Raw genomic sequence first — 20,850 nt, forward strand, 5'->3', positions numbered from 1 at the left:
CTGAGTCTCACAGAGGTGGAGAGGAGGGATGTCCACCCTAGACTTGGCCAAGTAAAACTCCATGGATAATGATGCACCAGAATCAAATCAAGACAAGTGGGTCGGTTTAGGAGAAGGAAGGGGAGGAGAAAAGTGAAGTAGAAAGGGAAGGAGAGCAAGAATGATTCAATTTATAAACCTGGGTTTGCAAAGGCATACAGAGGTGAGAAAGCATCTTAAAATTTTTAGCTAGATCTTAGAACATAGATAGCAAATTTAATCTGAAAAGTTCAGAGAAACTTATAATATGCCAGACACTCTGATATGCATCTTAATTATAATACTTTGAATTAGGTGTCAGTGAGGCAACTCAGGGAAGTTACTTGAATAGGATTCAACAGTTATTTAGTGGCGTTGCTGAGAGAAAGACCTAAGCAGTCTGACCCCTGAGTCCCTTCTCTTAGCCCTTCTATGATGCTGCATTACCAACTGAGTCAAAGGATAAATAAAAGGAGAGGGGCCCCAGGAGACATGGATTAAAAAATAGATATTTCTATTTTTTAATATTTTTTCTGTTCCTGAAAATTATCTCTTTCCCATAATTAAAATTCAAACCTGATAAAAAAACAAGAGATAATCAGACATATTAATAATAAGACAAAAACTGGAAGAGAAGTTTACTTGAAGGCAGATCAGATACAAACCTAGGGTGTCCAGAAAAGTGAATAGGATTTAAGCCCACAAAGGGGATTTATGTTTTCCTGTTGTAGTTAACCATTAATATCATAGAGGATCCTATAGAGAAAAGAAAAATATTCTTGTTGTTAATTCTCCGTCTTATGTAGCAGGAAATGTACTGCCACAAAGGTAAGATTAACCACAATTTACAAGCAACAAAGGGAAAAAGAAAAGTACTTTAGGTTGGTTGTATAGATCAAAGTCACCATTAGAGGGATAGTTATTGACATCAGAAAATGTGGTATTTTCAGAGAAAAAAGAAGCACATCATAAGAAATAATTGTATATATGTAAATATATATGTATATATGTTATATATATATTTGTATATATATTATACACACACAAACACACATATATATATATATATAAAAACAACAAAACCACATAGGTGTGCTTGGAAAGTTTTAGGAGTACATGCCCTTAAATATGAGTACTGGTAGCTTTTGTGTGACAGATTCTAGATGACTTTAAAATTTTCATATTTAGATCTGAAGTTTTCTACCTTTCAAAAATACAAATACATTACAAGTAGAACAAATTATACAAATTTGTAATTATACAAAGAGAATTACAAAAAGTACTAGGAAAAGTACTTTAGTCCCAAAAGGACACAGGAAAACATTACTAGCTTTTGTCCACATTGACCGTCTTCAATATTCATCCCTTCTTTGTCATTATTGCCCTGATCTTCATTTAAGTAACAAACCTCCCTTACTCCACACATCTCTGTCGGAGGAAGATGATATCTCTCTTGATATGGGTGCGGCTCTAAGTCTAACAGTGTGACCTTTTCCCCCTACGACAAAGTAACTGGCTCCAGGAGGAACAAGTGACCCAAATCAAGCTAAGGAGCATAAGCAGTGGTTTGTTGGGGGAAGCTAAGGAAGAATCTTCCATCTGAGAAACCTTTTTGAAAAACAACCTTTCTGTTGCTATTATGTGGATAAAGACTCTCATGGCTCAGACATCTGTTGGCAGCTATGTTTCATCTGAGGTGGGGAGCCTGCCTTGAAATGACATCTTAAAATACAAGAGAGAGAGGAAAATGAGCTAGATCTTAATGGCTTAGTTGAGTTACCCAGTCAAACCACCCCTGGAGGTGAGTCCCACCTGTAAGAAACCATACATCTTCTTTATTATCTACTCCAGTTTGCATTGCTTCTATCTGTTTGTTTCTGTTGTAACCAAGTGCATTCTACCTTCTTCTTTGTTATCTTTGTTTTGGGAGTTTACTATCAGATAATTCAAATTTTTCTTCTAGCTTTCTGAAGATTATTCGATGTTACAGGTTGTATTTTCCTAAGCCTAGCTGGTATATTTTAGAAATGTGCTGTTCAGTACAGTATCCAGGAACCATATGTGGCTATTTAAGTTTAAATCAGGTAAAATGAAATGAAATGAAAAATTAAAAAACAAACAAACAAAAAAAACACATTTCCTTGGTTGCAGCTGCCACCATGTGCTTGTGGGTAGTGCCTGTGGATAGTAGTTACCATTGAGACCAGCACAGATATAGAACATTTCCAGTATCACAGAAAGATCTATTGGACAGTGCTGAGAGAAAGAGAGAAGCAGAGAGAGGGGAGAGTGTTGGGGGTGGGTTATGGAGGGACCATCAAATGAGGAAACTTGTATTCTAAGGCGACCCATACCAGTGAACACAATATATTCCTTCTGGCAAGCCTCTTACCTTTCTTGGGTCTTTTTATTTCCATTACAACAGAGAGACTGGACTAGGAGGTTTTTTTGGTGTGGGTGGGGGAGGGGGCATTTCTCTAGTTTCAGTATAGTGAAATTCTAAGTACTTTCCTTTGATTTTTAACATTCGTAGACTTGACTTTATCCTTCAGGGATCAGCTCTAGCTCTACCATCAGATCATATTTGGATATCAAATACTAAGAACCAGGACTGAAAATGAAAATTCAGGAGAATATCATTTTTTTTTCCTTCTGGCCAAAAAAAAAAAAAAAAATCCAACACATATTAGTGGCTAGTAGGTAAGGGTTTAAACAGCCTATGGGCCAATTTCCTTGACTTAGTGTCATAACCATAGCCTCAAGAGAGAACAGGGAAATCATCCCAAATATACATCGACACTTCATAAATGCATACCACTATAAAGAATTAAGAAAGGCTACTGAGGAGGGTACAAAATCTATTTATTTATAGAAAAACAGTTTATCATGCATGCCATCTTGATAGTGAACTCTTTTTTTTTTTTGTTTTGTTTTTAATCTTTTTTAAGAGTCACACCTGCAACATATGGAAGTTCCCAGGCTAGAGGTTGAATCAGAGCTGCAACTGGTGGCCTATGCCACAGTCACAGCAATGCCAGATCTGAGCCATGTCTCTGACATACACCATAGCTCAGGGCAATGCCAGATCCTTAACCCACTGAGTGAGGCCAGGGATCAAACTCAACTCCTCATGGATACTAGTCAGGTTCGTAACCCGCTGAGCCACAATGGGAACTACCCTCATTTTATTATTATTATTATTTATTTACTCATGCAAGCATTTGAGTGTCCACTGTATGCCAGGTATGGTGTGAACAAGGTGCTGGTCCTCCATCTCTTATGGCAATTCTGGTAAGGAATCAACTATCAATTAAATAATTCCAGAAATTGTTATTTACAATGGCAGTGAAGCCTGTAGAGATGATATCTTGAGGGATGTAAAAGCATAAGCCACAGTGATTTGATCTAGTTTGGAGCATTCCAGAAGACAACTGGGAAAAAATTTCCCTATCTCACTCAAAGACCCAAGAGAAGAATGGAGTGGGAACAGAAACGAATCTAACTAGTATCCATGAAGACACAGTTTCCATCCCTGGCCGTGCTTAGTGGGTTAAGGACCTGGCATTGTGTGAGCTGTGGTGTAGGTTACACATGAGGCTGGGATCTTGTGTTGCAGTGGCTGCGGCCTAGGCCAGTGGCTACAGCTCCAATTCAACACCTAGCCTGCCTGGGAATCTCTATATGCCATGTGTGTGGCCTTAAAAAAAAAAAAAAAAAAAGATGAGGCTAGAGAAGTACACAGGTATACAAGTACTCATGCATAGCCCTGTCACCCATGGTCATGACTGGGGCTTTATTTCAAGTTCAATGAGAAACCATTGCAAAGGTTTTAAATAGTATGACCAGCATGATCAATACCCATCTCAGACACCTTCCTCTGGCTGTAGACTAGGGAAGAGACAGGTGGAAATTATACATTTGAAGGCAAGTGAACCAATCAGGAAAGTATTATCATAGTTCAGGTGAAAGATGGTGGTAGCTTGGGTAAAGACGTTTGAATGGCGGGGGAGAGAGTGGAGAGATTTAAGATACAGACCAGAAGTCAAATTAATAGGCAGTGACAGATTGGATGTAGGAGTTCAGGGAGCCAGAGATGGCAGCCTTCGTTTCTGGCTGAACCATTGAGTACGTGAAGTGTCATTTTTTAGATCAGGGTCAGTATGAGGGATGGTGATTGTGAATCTACCTATGAGTCTGAGAGTTTTGTAAACTATAGAAATCCTGTTATTGTTTTAATGTTATCATCAAAGCAGTCATTCCCATAACCTTTATGTGCTTATAACATAAATTCATATTCACGTAATAAAGAGACCACTTGGTCTCTAAAAGGACAGTTTATGTATTACTTTGATTATTGCAACAGAGGCGAAGCTGTTTGTGGTTTCAACTTTCTGTTCTCAAAGGAGAGTAAAGAGATGAGACATGGAAAAACAAAAGAAATGACCTTACTCTTTCTTTTTCTTCTCCATGGAAGACAGACAAGATAAGCAATGAGGAATTATAATTGATAAAGTAATTATAGAGATAGGCTGCTGGAGGTGAAAAATGAGGCTCCTACATGAAGGTTATCTTTTCTTCCAGCCAAAGAGAAATCTTGCCTTCCATTTCCCTTTTCTTACAGTTACTGAATATTCTCCCTTATGTATCCATGTCCAAATTATGTAACTGAGAATCGCAGTTTTATAGAAAATGATTCAGTCTCTGCTCATTCTCTATTCCCATTAATTTTTGTTCTTTATTGATTATTTGGCTTTTTTGTTTGTTTGTGTGCTTCTGTTTGGTATTTTTACCTTATGGATGCTATAACTTTTTAAGAAGTAATTTTTCTCTTCTTCACTTCTCCTGCTAGGAAGTTTGGAGTCAGTAGTACTTCCTTGTAATAATGTTTCCTGATGGCTTACAGTTCAGGTTCAAACCTCAGGCTCATCTTACTTTTTTTTAATTTGGCCTTCTATCTTCATTATGTAGCACTTTTTGTTTGTTTGTTTCTTACCAATATTCTTGCCTAGAATTTGATTGCTTAGAGCTTATACTCTGAAAATCAACTATGAGTTTGCATCCCAGTTTTTCAATCTTACTAGAAGTGTGACATTAGTTCAGTCACTTAATTTCTCCAAAATTTGGGGTTTTACCAATAAAATTGAGGTCACTGTGATATAGACCTATTAGCATTTTTGTGAGTATTAAATGAGACCCTGACAGGGCTTGGCACGTAGAATCCCCCCATCCCCCCTAAAGGGTATTAATACAATAGCATCATATCATTATTATATGATCATCAATTATCATCAATATTATATACTATTTTCACTCCATTCTCTTATTGTACCCTGTCTGCTTTCTCTTCATTATCTTTTTCCTCATCTTAGTTTAAATATATTTTGAAACAATGCAGAGTACAGAATAGAGAAGTAAATAAGGCAAACATATACACTTTATTTGGTCCCTAAATAAGACTGACAAGCTAGGGATGTTGCTGTGCATCTACTATGGGGCCCATCCTAGGATCCCATGGTAGATAGGAAAATTTCAAGTGAACTTCAGAAAGAGTGATGTAACACACATGATTTATACAGTTGGGCTCTGGGGAAAGATAGAATGACATTATTACTTAGACAAGGGAAAAGGTATATTGTCTTCTTATGATCAGGGCTTGAAAGAGACATTATCATCGAACTGGTGGGTAGCTCCCATCCCTGTAGAAAAGAGGACTTGGGCTTCAGTGCTATAGAAGGCACACAGATTAGAGACAGGGTGCCGTGACAGCGATCCTCTCTTCCATGCCTTCATTTCCATTAGCCAATTGAAATGGAACAAGAAAAAACATTGGCGTTGTGAAATCACAACCAAAATGTGTTATTTTAAGAAACACTCAGAACTGTTTCAAATGGCATACTTCTAAGGCATTTTCCTTTGCATTGGACTGAAACTTGGCATCTTTCTCAGTCCAGATGTAATTTATTTAAATTCCTCTAGTTGTTTTTCAATTTAGAAATATGCATAGACAGAAAATCTTTCATGTCTCAAATATGGTTTTCCTGCCCATTTGTGAATTCCAATTAGCCAAATTATTAAATGGATTGTTCTTAAACTAAAGGATGGCTTTTATTTCTAATGGCAAGAAACAAAAAGTACGGTAATCAGGGGAATGAGGGATTTTCTGGTGGTACTTTGGGCCTGGATCCAGGATTTTGTTCCTTCAGTGGGTTTCCCAATTAACTTAATAACATGAAATACATGTGAGGTCTTTTGTTTGTTTTTTTTTTTTTTTTTTTTGGTATTTGAAAATTTTAATCATTTGACAAGACACAGGGAAGAGCCACACTCCATGAAGTATAGTTTTCCATCAGGCAAATCCCGTTTGAACATTTCTATGCTCAGACCTTTCTTCCAGAACTTCTGCATTATCTCTCTCTCTCTGCTTCTTTACCTCCCCCCGCCCCCATTTTTCCTCCCTCCAGGTTTCACCCTTTTGCATCCTCTATCCTTTATTCCTCCCTCCCCTTACCTTTTATTACATAGGACAATACGCTGAACATTCCTGGCAGTTTAGGCATTCTGAGTGTTTTCTCTTTCATCCTCAGTTATTTTCATTGGGGCTTTTTTTCTGGACCAATGTGGGTTTCTTTGTGGGGAGACGTTCTGATGAATAGGATTTTCTCCTTTTTTATATAAACCAATGTTCATATACATGGATACTTGACATGTGCATGTTTAGGAGTTTGGCTCAACTGAGTAGGCATCTTGAATTCATGAAACTAGAAGGGCTAAAACAATGGTGTTGTAGTCCTTTGCCTTTTTGCAATGTTGTCCTTGTATAACCAAATGACTGAGTGGGCCATGGCCATGGGCCACATGAGTGGTCAGTTTATAACTCCTGACTTATTAGAACCCTAGGGGATTATAGCTGCAATCATCAATGCTTTGGATTTGTCACTGCTCTGGTCAAAAATCTCTAATGGATTTCCATAGCAGAGGACTCTGTGAAGGTCAAAACTGGTCTGATATGTAAACTGCTGACTCCTCTGAGCTTGGTGCAATACATGGGACATAAATATTTGAATAATATATGATTAATATGGGTTAAAGTCTTCATCAGTCAGGATAGACTAGGTTCTACTGCAATAAATAACCTTCAAGTTTCACCTGCTTAATATGTGTATCGGTTGTGGGTGGGTAAGAGGAAGAGATGGCCTCTGCTCTTTGTAGGCTTTCAAGGATCCAGGCAGATAGTGTAGCTAGTCCATTTTCCAAAGGCAAAGAGACATCTGGAGGGTGTTGCTTCAATAATTAAATGGTCCAGCCTCAAAGAGATACTGTCAGTTTTGCTAACACCACATGGGCTAGAACATTATGGCCCATGCAGCAATAAAGTGATCAGGAGATGGAATTCTACCAAGGCCAGAAGGTGAAAAGACCTAACTTCTTTGAAAGGTGTGAGTAGTTTGGCTTTGAGTTAGGAGAATGAACTGAATTGTCTTAAATGTCAATATCTATTGGAACTTCTATTTTTAGGGAAAGTGGTCACTGCCCGCAATACAGTGGCCAGCAAGGTATACAGAAGAAAATAATGAAAATAAGCTGATATTCTTGTTCCATCACATATATAAAAGCCACATTAAACCTGAAAGAGAAATTCTTTATTCCAGTTTAAAAAAAAATCTAATAGTGTCTGAGCTCCTTGAACATAATCTATTGGTATGTGTTTCAAGTTTATTAATTTGAAGTGTAGATAAGAAACTATGCTGAGCCTTAGTTTAATCCCTAGAAATGAAAAATAAAATGTACAGTTTTCAAAATGGTAGACTTTAGAAGCAAATGTGAACTTCCTTTTAATTTTAATGCATTAGCACCACAAAAACAAACAACCAACCAATAGGTTAAAGACTGACTTCTTCACTTCTGTATTTCAAATGCCTGGAATGTACTCAGTATATGAGTCTTGAATGAATATATAATATTGTTTTAAACTGTCTTAATGGTGAAGACCTAAGAAAATATAATGGAGGGCTGTTTTTTCCATGAAATGCTTTATTCTAGTGCTTAGGAAATGGGCTCTTGACCCAGACCATTGGAGTTTGAAATCTTCTCTATCACTTAGTAGTTATGATACTTGAGCAAGTTTCTTAATCTCCCTATTCACCCTCTGTTTTCTCATCCATGAAATGAAGACAATAATAATAATGATACCTATCTTATGAGATTGGTAAAAAGGATTAAATTATTCCTTATAAGCAACATACTATAGACTAGCACTAGCTGATGCTAAAGCTTTAATAAACCTGAGCTGCTGCTACTGTTACTATTATTTTTGCCTTGATATTAAACAGTCGGTGTAAACTTTATGTATATACTCAACTTTATGTATATGCCCACACAAAAATAATGAACCACAGAAATGAAACACACAGTACCAACTGGAGCTTTGGCACTCTTGACTTATTCTCAGTCTGAGATGTGTATTTACTGTTATCTGGAAATTTGTTTAATGAACAAATAGTAGTTCTGTTAAGAGGAGCTCTTCTGTGTGTATTGCACAACTACATAAGACCAGTGGATGAGTCTGAAGGTTCTCTCACTGTCTCACTCTGTATAATGAGAGAGAAGAAAATGGCTTCCAAAGTCACCTTACAGCCTCAAACCTTCCTTATGATGCCTGTGAGAGGCAAGAGAGTATTCAGAGGCATTAGAAAAGGTTTTTGAGGAAAGGATATTATGAGAAATACCTTGATTTTGAAAAAAAAATTAAAGACTAGATAGTATGATCTATGACAGTGGCGATCACAGCCATCTTGTCTTCTACCTTGTCCCCAAGCATCTAACACATAGTAGGTGCTTTATAAGTGATTCATGAAATAACTGATTGAGTTATTTGCATGGACCCTCGCTAATACAGTCTGTAAATGAAAACTAGATCACCTTATATGCATTGTTGCTATTTAGATACAATCATAATATATTTCCACAGAAGGAAATATCTAAACCATACTGCTAGAAACAGAATGTTGAATTTTGGAGTATTTCTTCTCCCCACCCCAGCATGATATTTGAGGAAAAATTTTGAAAAACGCTTTGAGCATATTTCATTGTCAAAATCAAGCCTTCGATGCTGAAAATGACATATTTCTATTTTTCAAACATGTTAGGAAAAAAAACCTCTGAAGGTTTGTTTTGGGTTTATGCATATAAATATCTATACTGTATTCTGGATATACCATATTCCCAGATTTAGCTGCCAAAACAATCGACAGACTTAAATTTGTATCAACTCAACAATATGTGGGGTTAACTTACTGGTTAAAAGAACATTAAGAGGTAAGAAATGGCTTACATTTCACTTTCCCATTTGCTGCTAGAAGTCTAACACCCACTAACACTATCAATATTTTGCAGAATGCTTTTTTCTTTTGTTTCCCCTTTCCTCTTTTACTCTTTCAGCAAAGGAATGGTATCCATTAAACCTCTAACAGAACACACCACATACTGGGCACTACAGTGTTAAAAGTGCTGCTGGGGTTGTTGGAGTTAGTGGGCAGGTATTACAATTCACTGGAGCTGTAATAGAGGGTAATGTCACTTTAAGACATGTGATACTTTACAGAGGAGGGATGTATTGAAAGAGACTATTGCTACTTAGAGTGCCGTATAGCAGCCCTGCTCCTACATTTTGCTGCCTTACTCTGCCCCGAATGCACTGGAGTGGGGATGGTCCGTCATTAACTATAAACTGATTCTCATCAGGAAACTGCACATTATCTCACCATCACTTCAAAGGTCTCGTCAGGCAGAGGTGACGCCAAGAGATGATTTAAAGGTGAAAATGACAAGGTTTCCAGCCCTCAAACCTTGGTTCCTTTTCTGACAATACAGTCTGAACGAACCCAATGTCTTCTTTACTGTGGAAATAGCATCGGAAGAGAAAAACATATATTTTTTTTTAATCCTGATAAAGAAGATTATTGGGAAGCTCTTTCAAAAAAAAAAAAAATCTCGAATTGTGGCACAGATGGATTTTAGAAAGTGTTAGAGCTTTCCAATGAACACTAATAGAGTACTCTGCTCCTGGCTGGATTTTTCAGGTAAGAAGCCTTTAAGGATTTAAGATTCAGAAAGCAGATTTGAAAGCTATTCAGTCATGTCTAGAGAACTATGTTAAGGCTGAATGCATTATTTGGGGGTAGAAAACACCTATTAACATAGGGACAATCTCTTGATAAGAGAGTGAGCACAGAGGGCCATATGCGGGAGCCTTGGAACTAATGCTGAGAATTAAAGAAAGTTAAATGAAAAAAAGGAAAAAGAAGGAAAATGCTGCACATGTCAAGCCACAGCCGTCTTTTTGAGTGCAAGATCTAAAGGGGTGAAGAAAAGGAAGCAGTCATGGGAAAACTGTTAAGTTTTGATTGTGGTAGGCTTTTTTCCAAGTTTAGACAAATTCTTAGTTCATTTTAACTGAAAATCACAAGCAATCATTGCATGCCACAGTCACCTCTATTTTGTTTTTTTGTTTTGTTTTGTTTTGTCTATCTATAATTTGCAGGGTATTTTGAAAAGGCCCCCAAATGCATTCAGTTCAGAATTCATAAGGAAGGGTGTTTCTCTTTATCTTTACTGAATAGAATGCATCTATGTTACTGAGGGTTCTGAAGACAATGAGGCCAAATTTGTTGTACACAAAAGTAAACAGTGGGCTGTGAAACTAATCATAAAGTGAATAGTCCATCTGAGTCACAGACCCAGGCTCAAAAGGCACCATGCTGTTTAAAATAATGTTTTCCTACTTTGCGCTTAATTATGGTTGTCACCATTTGTCTATTATAGTACTAAAACCCTTTTTAAACACTACCTCTTACTCCTAAAGCCATGAATTATCTTGTGTTATCTGAATACACACACATACACACACACACACAGTATATTTTTTGCTTTCTGAACATCATAGTTTTGAAAGAGTACCAATTTCTATGAATAAAGAAGCCACACTGGGAGGTCACTTGGAGGTTTTAAATCTAGAGTTGAAATACTTCAAGTGTATGATTTGACAGTGGAAAAATAGGAAAAAGAAAAAAAAAAGAAAGAAAGAAAGAAAGAAGGAAACAATCTTGGTTCCGAAGCTTTCTCTGGCTAAAAGAAAAACATATCCTTAACTGGATTCTTGTGTAGAAAACGCTTCTGTATCACTGGCTGAGTAAGGATGATGCTTCAAGTTTGATTAATTTGGCAAATATAAAATGAAGCATAAGGTGTTGTTGGAGAAATTGGACAATATGTAGCGCAGTTGAGCCTTTGTAGCTTCTAAGATCCTTATGGGTGCAGATAAGGCTGTCAAAGTTTCAGCACCTGAGAAAAGGTGGATGTTCATCCATAAATATATAACACCACCTGTATATGCATATTCATCAACACTACAACAAATGCCACAATAGAACCTTAGGAGGCAAAGCAATATTGTAAATTATGGCTCGCTCTGGGAGAGAAGCATAAATCTTGGATCTGAAACTCATTCTGGCTGAAGACAATTCTTTCTGATTTTAAGTCCAGCCCAAAAGACTGGTTTCTATCAGGAGATTACAACATGCCTCTGAGAAACAATTACTTAGTTTAGAAGACAGCCTCAGAATTAAAAATTTATGATTGTAGAATAAAAAAAAAAATCCACTCTTTCCTTCCAGGCTTATGTCAGACTTGCAATGAGTTAGAATGAATGCAGCTTTTCAATGCCTGGAATAACTATAGTTTAAGAATGTTTAGTCAGGATGCAATGTTTCAGACTCCTTGATTGTTTAAAACTTTATTTCTATATTTTGGTAATTCTAGGCATTTGGTTTTGCAGAATTTCAAAAATGGATTTATGATCTCCAGAGCAGTGATTTTCCCCATCCCACTTCGTGGCATGACCTCTGCTGGGTCATTCATTCTAGCCAGCAAAGTAGCAAAGGGCCATGACGTCTGAGATGCCCCTTTCTCATCAGTGGGACTGACGGAGCTGGGGGTAATCCTTCCTGTCTAATGTTCTCTTTAGAGAATGGCAATGGTCTCTGCAATGTCCTGGGTCCTGTATTTGTGGATAAGTACTTGTGCAATGCTGCTCTGCCATGGATCCCTTCAGCATACTTTCCAGCAGCATCACCTGCACAGACCAGGTAAGTCAGAAGCTGGCTCTGAAGCAGCCTCCAGTCTCACTGATGTCTTCCAACAGATAATTGAAGGCAAGTGACAGAAAATGCTACAGTGTGGGCAGTTTGCCTATGAATTCCAAGACGTATTGTCAGCTTGATGCTTTGGGGAAGGGGGGGTGCCTACTAAAATGCCTTGAAAGTATTTCTAATCACTTCTCAGAAAAGGTGGTTTTCTCTGAGGCTCTCCTACCCCTTGCACACACCTTATAAGTAGTAATTGTTTCTGGATATTTTGACCAATAGTGAAATATTCTGAAAAAGGTGGGATAACTTCCAAGGCTTGAGGATTTTTTTTAAAGAGGCAAAAATATGATCTTTGCAACTGACAAAATAATGTGTCCCTGTTCCTGGGATGCATTTTTATCTAGTATAGGTACCGTAATCTCTGTGTGTATGTGGCTAAGGATTCTGTGGAGATTTTAGTGCCAAAATTAACTTTGGAAGTAGTTTGTCAGTGAAAAAGAAATTAAAAAGTAACTTACTATTTCTTGTCTGGTTTAATTTGTCTCCTCTCCTTTCTCCTTTCCTTCTCTTTCTGTTCTTCCGGTGTGCTCAGTGCCTTTTCCCCCCCTCTCTTTCCGCAGTTTTGGGGACAAGTTCCCTTTAGAGTGATTTTCCTCCCTAGATTGAATTTTGAGTTCCAGACGCATTTTGCTTCCTTCGTTTTTCTGTTCAAAGTATACTTCTTGCATTTCCATGGCCTCACTCTTCAATCTGGATCTTTCTCTACTCCTTTGCCTCTCCAGCTTTCTCACTACCATTCCCCCAGCTCAATTAACCTCACCGGCCCTGGTTCTCGGAAAGATTGCCTTCCATTTTTTGCTTAGCTTCAGCCTCCGTATCCATTTACTCCACTTCCACCTTCGTATCATCACCCGCCACCCCTCCCACCCGATCGCCAAGTCCGTCTCCTGGGCTCAGGGGGCCAGTTGCGCGCCCAAGGTCTGATCCTTTCTTCTTCAGTACTCCCAACTAGCTTTCCCCCGCCCCCGGCCGCCCCACTTCTATCCCCACCCCACCCCCCAGCCTCCACCTTTTTCCAAATCCTTTCTGGCCTCTTCCCATCCACCCGGCTTCCTCCAGCTGCGTGGTCCAGCATCTACGTCTCTGCCTTTCCCTGGCTCCGCAGCCAGCCTGGGCACCGATCCTGGGCTTTTCGGCACTATCCTCCAGCCACACCTCTCGGGGTGCTGCTTGCTGCCTCCCAGGCTCCGCTTCGTGAGTCAGGGTAGGATCGAAACAGCGCGGGTGCAGCCCGGGTCCTCCAGCGTGGGCTGCAGGCGAGCGCGCCAGCGTGCAGGATGCTGGACCTTGAGCCGCTCAGAGAGGAGGGGTTTGGCGGTGGCTGTGTTCCGGAGCAGAGGCCCGGGTCTGCCTCTGGGCCCCAGTCGCCCTTGTTCTCCACGCCCCGGGTCAGGAGGGAAGGAGAGGGGCCTCTGGTCCCCCTGCAGGTGGGCAAGAAAACCGCTCCGCAGATGCTGCGCGCTGGTGTTTCTTTCTCGCGTGTCCTGAGCCTGGAGCTGCCAACACCAGAGTCCGAGGCTCCAGTGCAGAAAAGGAAAAAAAAAAAAAGAAAGAAAAAGTGTGTTTGGGAATCCCTAAATTAACTGCAATCAGTAGATCACCAATCTGCTTTGTAACATAGTATAATATAAAATATATATACTTTTACTTGTTACATAGCCCTACAAATAACGCGAGAAATCTGAATTCATGGTAATACTTAACAATTAGCATGCGTAACACAAACAGCTCCTGTGAATTGTTTTTAGGCTGGCTTTCAAGGTTAATTTGCATTGCTTGGCTCTATTCTTATCTAAATAGGTATAACTTCCCACCCTGTTGCTCAGGAGACTGAAGTTCTGAGGGTCTGGGTGACTTGTCTGAGGTTACATAGCTAATAACTGCCGTTGCAGTCGTTGTTCGGATTTCACCTCTACAGCCTGTTTCCCAAGAGGATGTCTCCCAGCGCAAGAATAAGGGTTCCAAGTGGCCTTTTTGAGGGGTGAGCACCTTCACATTATTTGCAAAAACTTTCAAGTTATGTCAGTACTTGAGCTCGTTTGAACAGCAAACCCATTCTGAAAGGAGTTTATGGTATAACTCAGGCTGGGTCATTGTCTCTGTCACTTAAAAACATTAGTGGCATGACCTTGGTCAAGTCACTTTTCTTCTCTGGGCCCAGTGTCCCATTTAGGAATATTGCGGGGAATGCAAATAAAAATACTTCCTGAAAGTGCTCTGTAAACTGTAAAACTCTTCAGGAATATCAGGAATTACTGGTATCCCCACCTAATAGACTGCAAATGTGCATGTCATAGATGTTGAATGAGTGACATTTTGCTGTTCACAGCTAATTATCAACATAGTTGACAACAATCTTGTTTTTGCTCCTGCTATTGTATTTAGCTATGTGGTACCTGGCTAGCATATACCACCAAATGCCACCTATCTTATTTTGTGCCCCATATACCCAGTCAAGAAATACAGCATAGTTTGCACTGAGCTTTCACATAAATGGTCTCTCTTAATCAGTAAATATATTAGGTTTTTCTGGTGGGGTGGTATGTCTATGCTACTTATAGCAACTTGTATCTTTATGGTGTTTATTGTCAAAATATAATGATTTTAGGAGTTCCCATTGTGTTCAGTTGTAACGAACCAGGCTAGTATCCACGAGGGCATGGGTTTGATCCCTGGTCTTGCTCAGTAGGTTAAGGATCTGGCTTTGCCGAGAGAGCTGTGGTATAGGTCGCAGATGCGGCTTGGATCCCACATTGTGGTGGCTGTGGTAGAGGCCAGAAGTTGTAGCTCTTATTCGACCCTTAGCCCGGGAACTTCATATGCTGCACATGTGGCCCTAAAAAGACAAGTGTATATATGTATACAGTGTATATATGTAAGTTTGTAGGTATGTATAGATATATAGTGATTTTAAACTGGGAAATACACCATTAGTTTCTGCTGCAATTAAACTCAGTATTTGTTTTCTCCATTGTCTACTTTTAATATTGCTTTTTATCACCAGTACAGTGTCCATCTCCACCTCAGATACCCCAAGAAATTGCATCACTGAAACCAATTTCAACCCCAAGTGCTTATATGTTTGAGACCTATTTTAGATTCATTGATGAAATGAAGAAACTATAAATACTCCTTTCTAGATGCAGAAAGATGAAAATGATATTAAACTAAAGTCCAATGGTTCTTTATATTAGGTTTACTCAACTTTGTTGGGTTTTTCAACAATAGCTGCAAAGATTAAAGCAATAGATCTTGGACATAGCAATAGTCTAGATTATTTCTGTCAGGAATACAATCTTCTTTAATGCAATCTTCTGTTTTGATTTTAAGAGTAAATATATGCTTTTTGTGATGAGAGTTGTGATGGTTCCCTTGGTGAGTCTTAAATCTTCAGGGACACTAATGAAATGTGTATGAAAACAAGAGAGAAATCAGGGCCAGTTATCTGTGACAACCCCCCCCCTTAAGTGAGCAAATAAATAAATAAATAGCCGGATAAATGAGCAAAAAGGAAAAACATAATCTCATTTTCTCAAATCGGTTAAAACAAGTGACATGATGAGAAAAAATGAGACACCAGCAGACCCTGAGCTTTGCCACATTTGCCTAAGCTTGAAAAATCGCCTCTTTCATAAAGCAGAAGCAGACAGACACGGTGTGCATAGCAAGTATCTGGGAAATGTGAAAAATGACACATCTTTCACTCAGAGCCCTGAACAGAGGGAGAGGAAAGGTTTTCCAGCTGCCTCCTCACCTGCTGAGGCATGGCTGGTTCCCCTCTCTCCCTGCTCTTAGAGGCAGAGCCACTGCCCCTATACAGTAAGATTGATGGTGCTGCGATCCTAAGCAGCCAATCTCAGTCTCTCAAGAAATAATCCACTACACTGACAGATGAGTGGAATTTGACGTGATGTTCCCCTCATTCAGACTGGGCTGCACCTGGACGGCACCAGCCAGCCGGGGTCCTTTAGGGGAAATAGTTAAGAGATTTGGGCCAATTTCTACTGTCAGAACATGATATTGGAGCAATGTTTCTGTGAGGCTGGGAATTTGTGATCTGTCTTCTCAATGCGGTGGGTTTGTACACAAACAGAATGAAAATATGTTAACTAGAAAATGGAGTGATTTTAATATATCCCCCTGCAGTCCCTAAGTGCTTCTTATTTTTCATATTTATAGTATTAGGAACGCACCATTTATTTTCAGTTACTCACTAGTTAAGGAAGATTAAAACAGTCAATCAAATGAAAATGAATTTTAAAATTACACAAATAAGTAAAATGTGGTATAGATTAACAGATTCATAATATCAATAATTTAATATTTGGATAAATTATATTTTTATTTTGGGGACGATGTAGGAAATTACCATAATAACTTGAAGAATACTCATGGTTTTTTTTAACATATGTGGTAAAGTTTGAAGAAGGACACAATTTAAAAAAGACCAAACAAAGAAAACTCAGAGTGGTGTTCTATTGTTTCAGGATATTAAAACAGACAGCTTCAACTCTTTCTAGTCACCAGTTGTTGTATAATAGATTAAAAAAAAGATGAATGGTTTGCTAAATGTAGCTTTCTAATATAGGATTAGTTTTTTTCCCCTTATGGGAATATGAATGATGACAGCAATTTTAATGGTTACTTAATTTCAAGTGTGTGGGGGTGTAGGTTTGGGTATTGGGGGTTGTCCTTGAAACTTAATAAACTAAGGATCATTTCAGAATACTTTACTGAGAAAGGATCTTTGGAATTCTTTAGTAATTTAAAATTATAAAGATAAATTATGTGAGACAAGAAGTTATAAGTGCCTAATGAATCATTTATTCTTGAGTCATTGCTATTTTATTGACAAGGGTGTATGAAATATGAAAAGATGACTCCAAATAGAATTAGCTATGTAACTTATACTTGGCCTGATTTAAAGGTATATGAAGCAAACTAGGTATTTAGAGGTATTCATTTGTGACTTAGTTATTTCATGGTGACCATCATCATCCATTTTAAGGTGTGATTTTTGTTAAAATATTAAAAAGCATCCTTGTGTCCCTTATACTTATTTTTACCTTACTGTTTAATAATTATTTTATTGAAAGATGCTTAAAGAATATACACTGGCATACTAAGGTGCATTACAACACAGGGTGGCTTTATAATTGTAGGGTAAAAGAAATCATGAGAGCAACAGTGGTTGCATATTGCCTTTTGAAGAATGTCTACCAATACCAGATTGCTAAGTGTAGCGAATTGGCCTAAGGATTGGAGCAGACAGGTTGTTATTTGGTGTAACTGGTGCTGATGATAATCCATTGATCCTCTGATTGATGATATTGACCTAATCCCAGAGTCAGAGTGCAGCTACAGGCATTTGATAAGACCCCCAAATATCAAAATCAGGCAGAGATGCAAATAATGATTTCCTGCCAATCCTGTGGACTTATAAGAGAATTATTACAATGCAATATAATTAATGTTATTTATGTGAGCTCAAGCCTATGGCCTCAATTTTATGACACTGCAAGCAAATCTTTAGAAGTGGCACTAATGAGCACTAGCCTTCAATTGTTCTTTTCTTAAAGTTCACTTAAGATGAAAGCTTAATACCTTTTTAAATTTTTCCAATTTTGAACTCTGTTAAAAATTTCAAAGCTTGAGCACATAAATTGGCAAACCAGTTTTTAGGAAACAACATTGCAGTTTTTCCCAAAATGTAAAATGTACAAATCCTGACACAATTCCACATCTAGATGCTTATCCTAAGGAAAGGATTGGACAAGTTTAAAAAGATGTATATTTGTAATTCCTGCTGTGGTTAAGTGGGTTAAGGATCTGGCGTTGTTTTTGTGGCAGCTTGGGTGTCTGCTGAAGCATGGGTTTGATCCCCAGCCCAGTGCAGTGGGTTAAGGATCTGGTGTTGCCATAGCTGTGGCGTAGTTTGCAGCTGCAGCTTTGGTTCCATCCCCGGGCTGGGAAATTCCATATGCCATGGATGTGGCCAAAAAATATGTTTAAGGTTTAATCGCTGCAACAATAATCTTAATGACAAAAAATTAGAAGAGAGTTTGATCCGGTAAAATAAATCATGGTCTATCTGCTCAATGGCCTTCGATGTAGCCATTGCAGGGAATGAGATATGTTTATATGTACTCTTGAGGAAAAGTGCCTGTGATTTGCTGCTGAGTGAAGGAAACAAGAAACAGAATACTCAGCCTCCAATGGTTTGGAGAAAATAAATATTTGCACCTACATTTAAAAAAATGTCAGAAAGGATATAAACATTCTTTATTTAGTGTTAGTTAAATCTGGTGGGAGACCTGGAATGACTTAGCCTTTGTACTTGCTGTAATTCTGTATTTTGGGGTTTCATATTTAGTATGGGTATATACCGATTTTTAATGAAAAGCTCAATATAGTAGCAATATAGAGTTTTATGGTAAAATTGGAAATGTATCAAACAAGGTTGCCAGTTTAAGGAAAGAGTGGAAAATACAGGTAGCAAAGTATTATGAGGCCCTTTCCTTCTAAGAGACTTAATCCAATAAAATGTTTAGGCCAGCATTTCCCAGTTCACAAAACACTGTCCCCTCAATATGCTCCTTGGAAAAAAGCTAGTAACTATTGGGGAAACATTCACTGCATGATATTTTCTTCTTTTGGAGATTTGCAGTGCTTGTTAGTGTGCAAGCATTCTGGAAATATTTGTAGATAGGAAGCCTGATTGTTTTAACTAAACTTTTCTAAACTTTTTTTTTTTTTTTTGTCTTTTGTCTTTTTTGTTGTTGTTTTGTTGTTGTTGTTGCTATTTCTTGGGCCGCTCCCGCGGCATGTGGAGGTTCCCAGGCTAGGGGTTGAATCGGAGCTGTAGCCACCGGCCTACGCCAGAGCCACAGCAACGCGGGATCCGAGCCGCGTCTGCGACCTACACCACAGCTCACGGCAACGCCGGATCGTTAACCCACTGAGCAAGGGCAGGGATCGAACCCGCAACCTCATGGTTCCTAGTCGGATTCGTTAACCACTGCGCCACGACGAGAACTCCTTTTTTTTTTTTTTTTTTAATTTGGACAGCATCTACAAAGCCTATTCCTATCACATGCTTTGAGAAGTATAGGCCAAGGTAATTTTGGAATCCTATAAAATTCATTTTTTTTCTCTCACTTCTATGAAGAACTTAGCATACAATAGATACTCAGGAAGTGTGTTGAATTATTAAGGAAACAAGGAATGACTGTTCCAGTAGAATCTTAAACTCTGCCTTATTTTTCCTACTTGTGTGTGAGTGTTTGTTTGTATATGGTTGGATGCATGTGTATCTGTGTGTGTTTATAATTAGAGGATAACTGAGACAGTGAATGATAGAAACATTAAATTGTCAGTATAACATATGCATATGACATACATATATATGTATGTGATATATCTATGCAGTATCTTTGGATAGATATTTAACTCTAGTTAATATTTGATAGCCATTACATAAATCAAAATGGTATATACTTAGAATATACTTAGAAGTGCAGTAAAAACTTAAGTCCCTAAGGTTTTCAGTCATAGCGTAAGTTTTCTTTTCTATGGATTTAGCAAATGTCACAGGTGTGGTCTTGAGGGTCCAAAAAAGAACTCCACCTAGCAAATATGGAAAGGCCTTTTTCCTTTAATTTTTTTAAATCTCTTTTTATTTTTATGGCCACACCTGCAGCATATGGAAGTTCCCAGGCTAGGGGTCAAATCGGAACTGCAGCCGTGACCTATGCTACAGCCTCAACAAAACCAGATCCAAGCTGCATCTGCAACCTACACTGCAGCTTGTGGCAATGCCAGATTCTTAACCCACTGAGCGAGGCCAGGGATAGATCGAACCCTCATCCTCACAGAGACAATGTCAGGTCCTTAACCTGTTGAGCCACTACGGGAGCTCCTGCTTTCAAATCTTTTGATATCAAGAGAAAATTCAATTCATCTTTGCAGCAGGAAGAAAATAACACCAGGCAAGCCTTTCCTTTCTTTGAGATAAAGACAAGATGAGTTTTGTTAACAATTTGTATAAACTAATTGCATTCTCCAAAGATTATGTCCCCAAAGCATTTAGGGAACTCTCATGGCCCACTATTTCTTTCTCCTTCCCCAACTTTATATAATAAAGGTCCAGAGAAAGAAAAGAGAAATGATATTATGAGTGATGTCTCAGAAGATGGATAGATGTGCAGAGTGATCAGCCTACTCATTAAGCGAATCCTTCCTCCTTGTCTGGAAGGAGTCCAACCAAACCTCGCCCTCAGTCTAGAAGAAGGAGCACCTCCATCCTCAGCAAAGGCCAAAGTTTTCTTTTGATTCAGTTACCTGTGTTTACCTTTGTCATGCCTTTACCAGACCTGCTCTTCTAGGCATGCTTTGTTTATACCCAGGAATAAATACAAGCTGAGTCTGTACACATCCGGAGGATTTTCCTGATTTCCCACTCGTGTGGATGAAGAATGGACCTATTAAGTCATATGCTTTGAAGTGAATGAGTTCCAGCTCCCATATTTAGATGAGTTGCCACACAATGGGTGTGGAGAGGAGTATTTCAGGTGCTCCTGAAACTGATGACATATCCTGGATGAGGGTCAGCAGGACCGCAGATCTTCCT

General features: G+C 38.6%; 1 protein-coding gene across 3 annotated transcripts in view; it reads left to right on the plus strand.

Annotated features, from left to right (window-relative positions):
- The window catches only part of FAM19A1 (family with sequence similarity 19 member A1, C-C motif chemokine like), a 527,035-nt gene continuing 515,327 nt past the window's right edge, over positions 9,143 to 20,850 (plus strand). Inside the window, exons 1-2 of one of the 3 annotated variants that reach the window (XM_021070830.1) lie at positions 9,143 to 10,097; positions 11,852 to 12,161. In XM_021070830.1, the coding sequence (XP_020926489.1) occupies positions 12,044 to 12,161 (118 nt within the window). In that variant the 5' untranslated portion in view covers positions 9,143 to 10,097; positions 11,852 to 12,043. The remainder of the gene's footprint in view (positions 10,098 to 11,851; positions 12,162 to 20,850) is intronic. The other 2 variants (XM_021070831.1, XM_021070829.1) reach the window with 2 other exon arrangements.

The sequence above is a fragment of the Sus scrofa genome, chromosome 13 (genome assembly GCF_000003025.6).
Source record: "Sus scrofa isolate TJ Tabasco breed Duroc chromosome 13, Sscrofa11.1, whole genome shotgun sequence".
Classification (NCBI taxonomy): Eukaryota; Metazoa; Chordata; class Mammalia; order Artiodactyla; family Suidae; genus Sus; species Sus scrofa.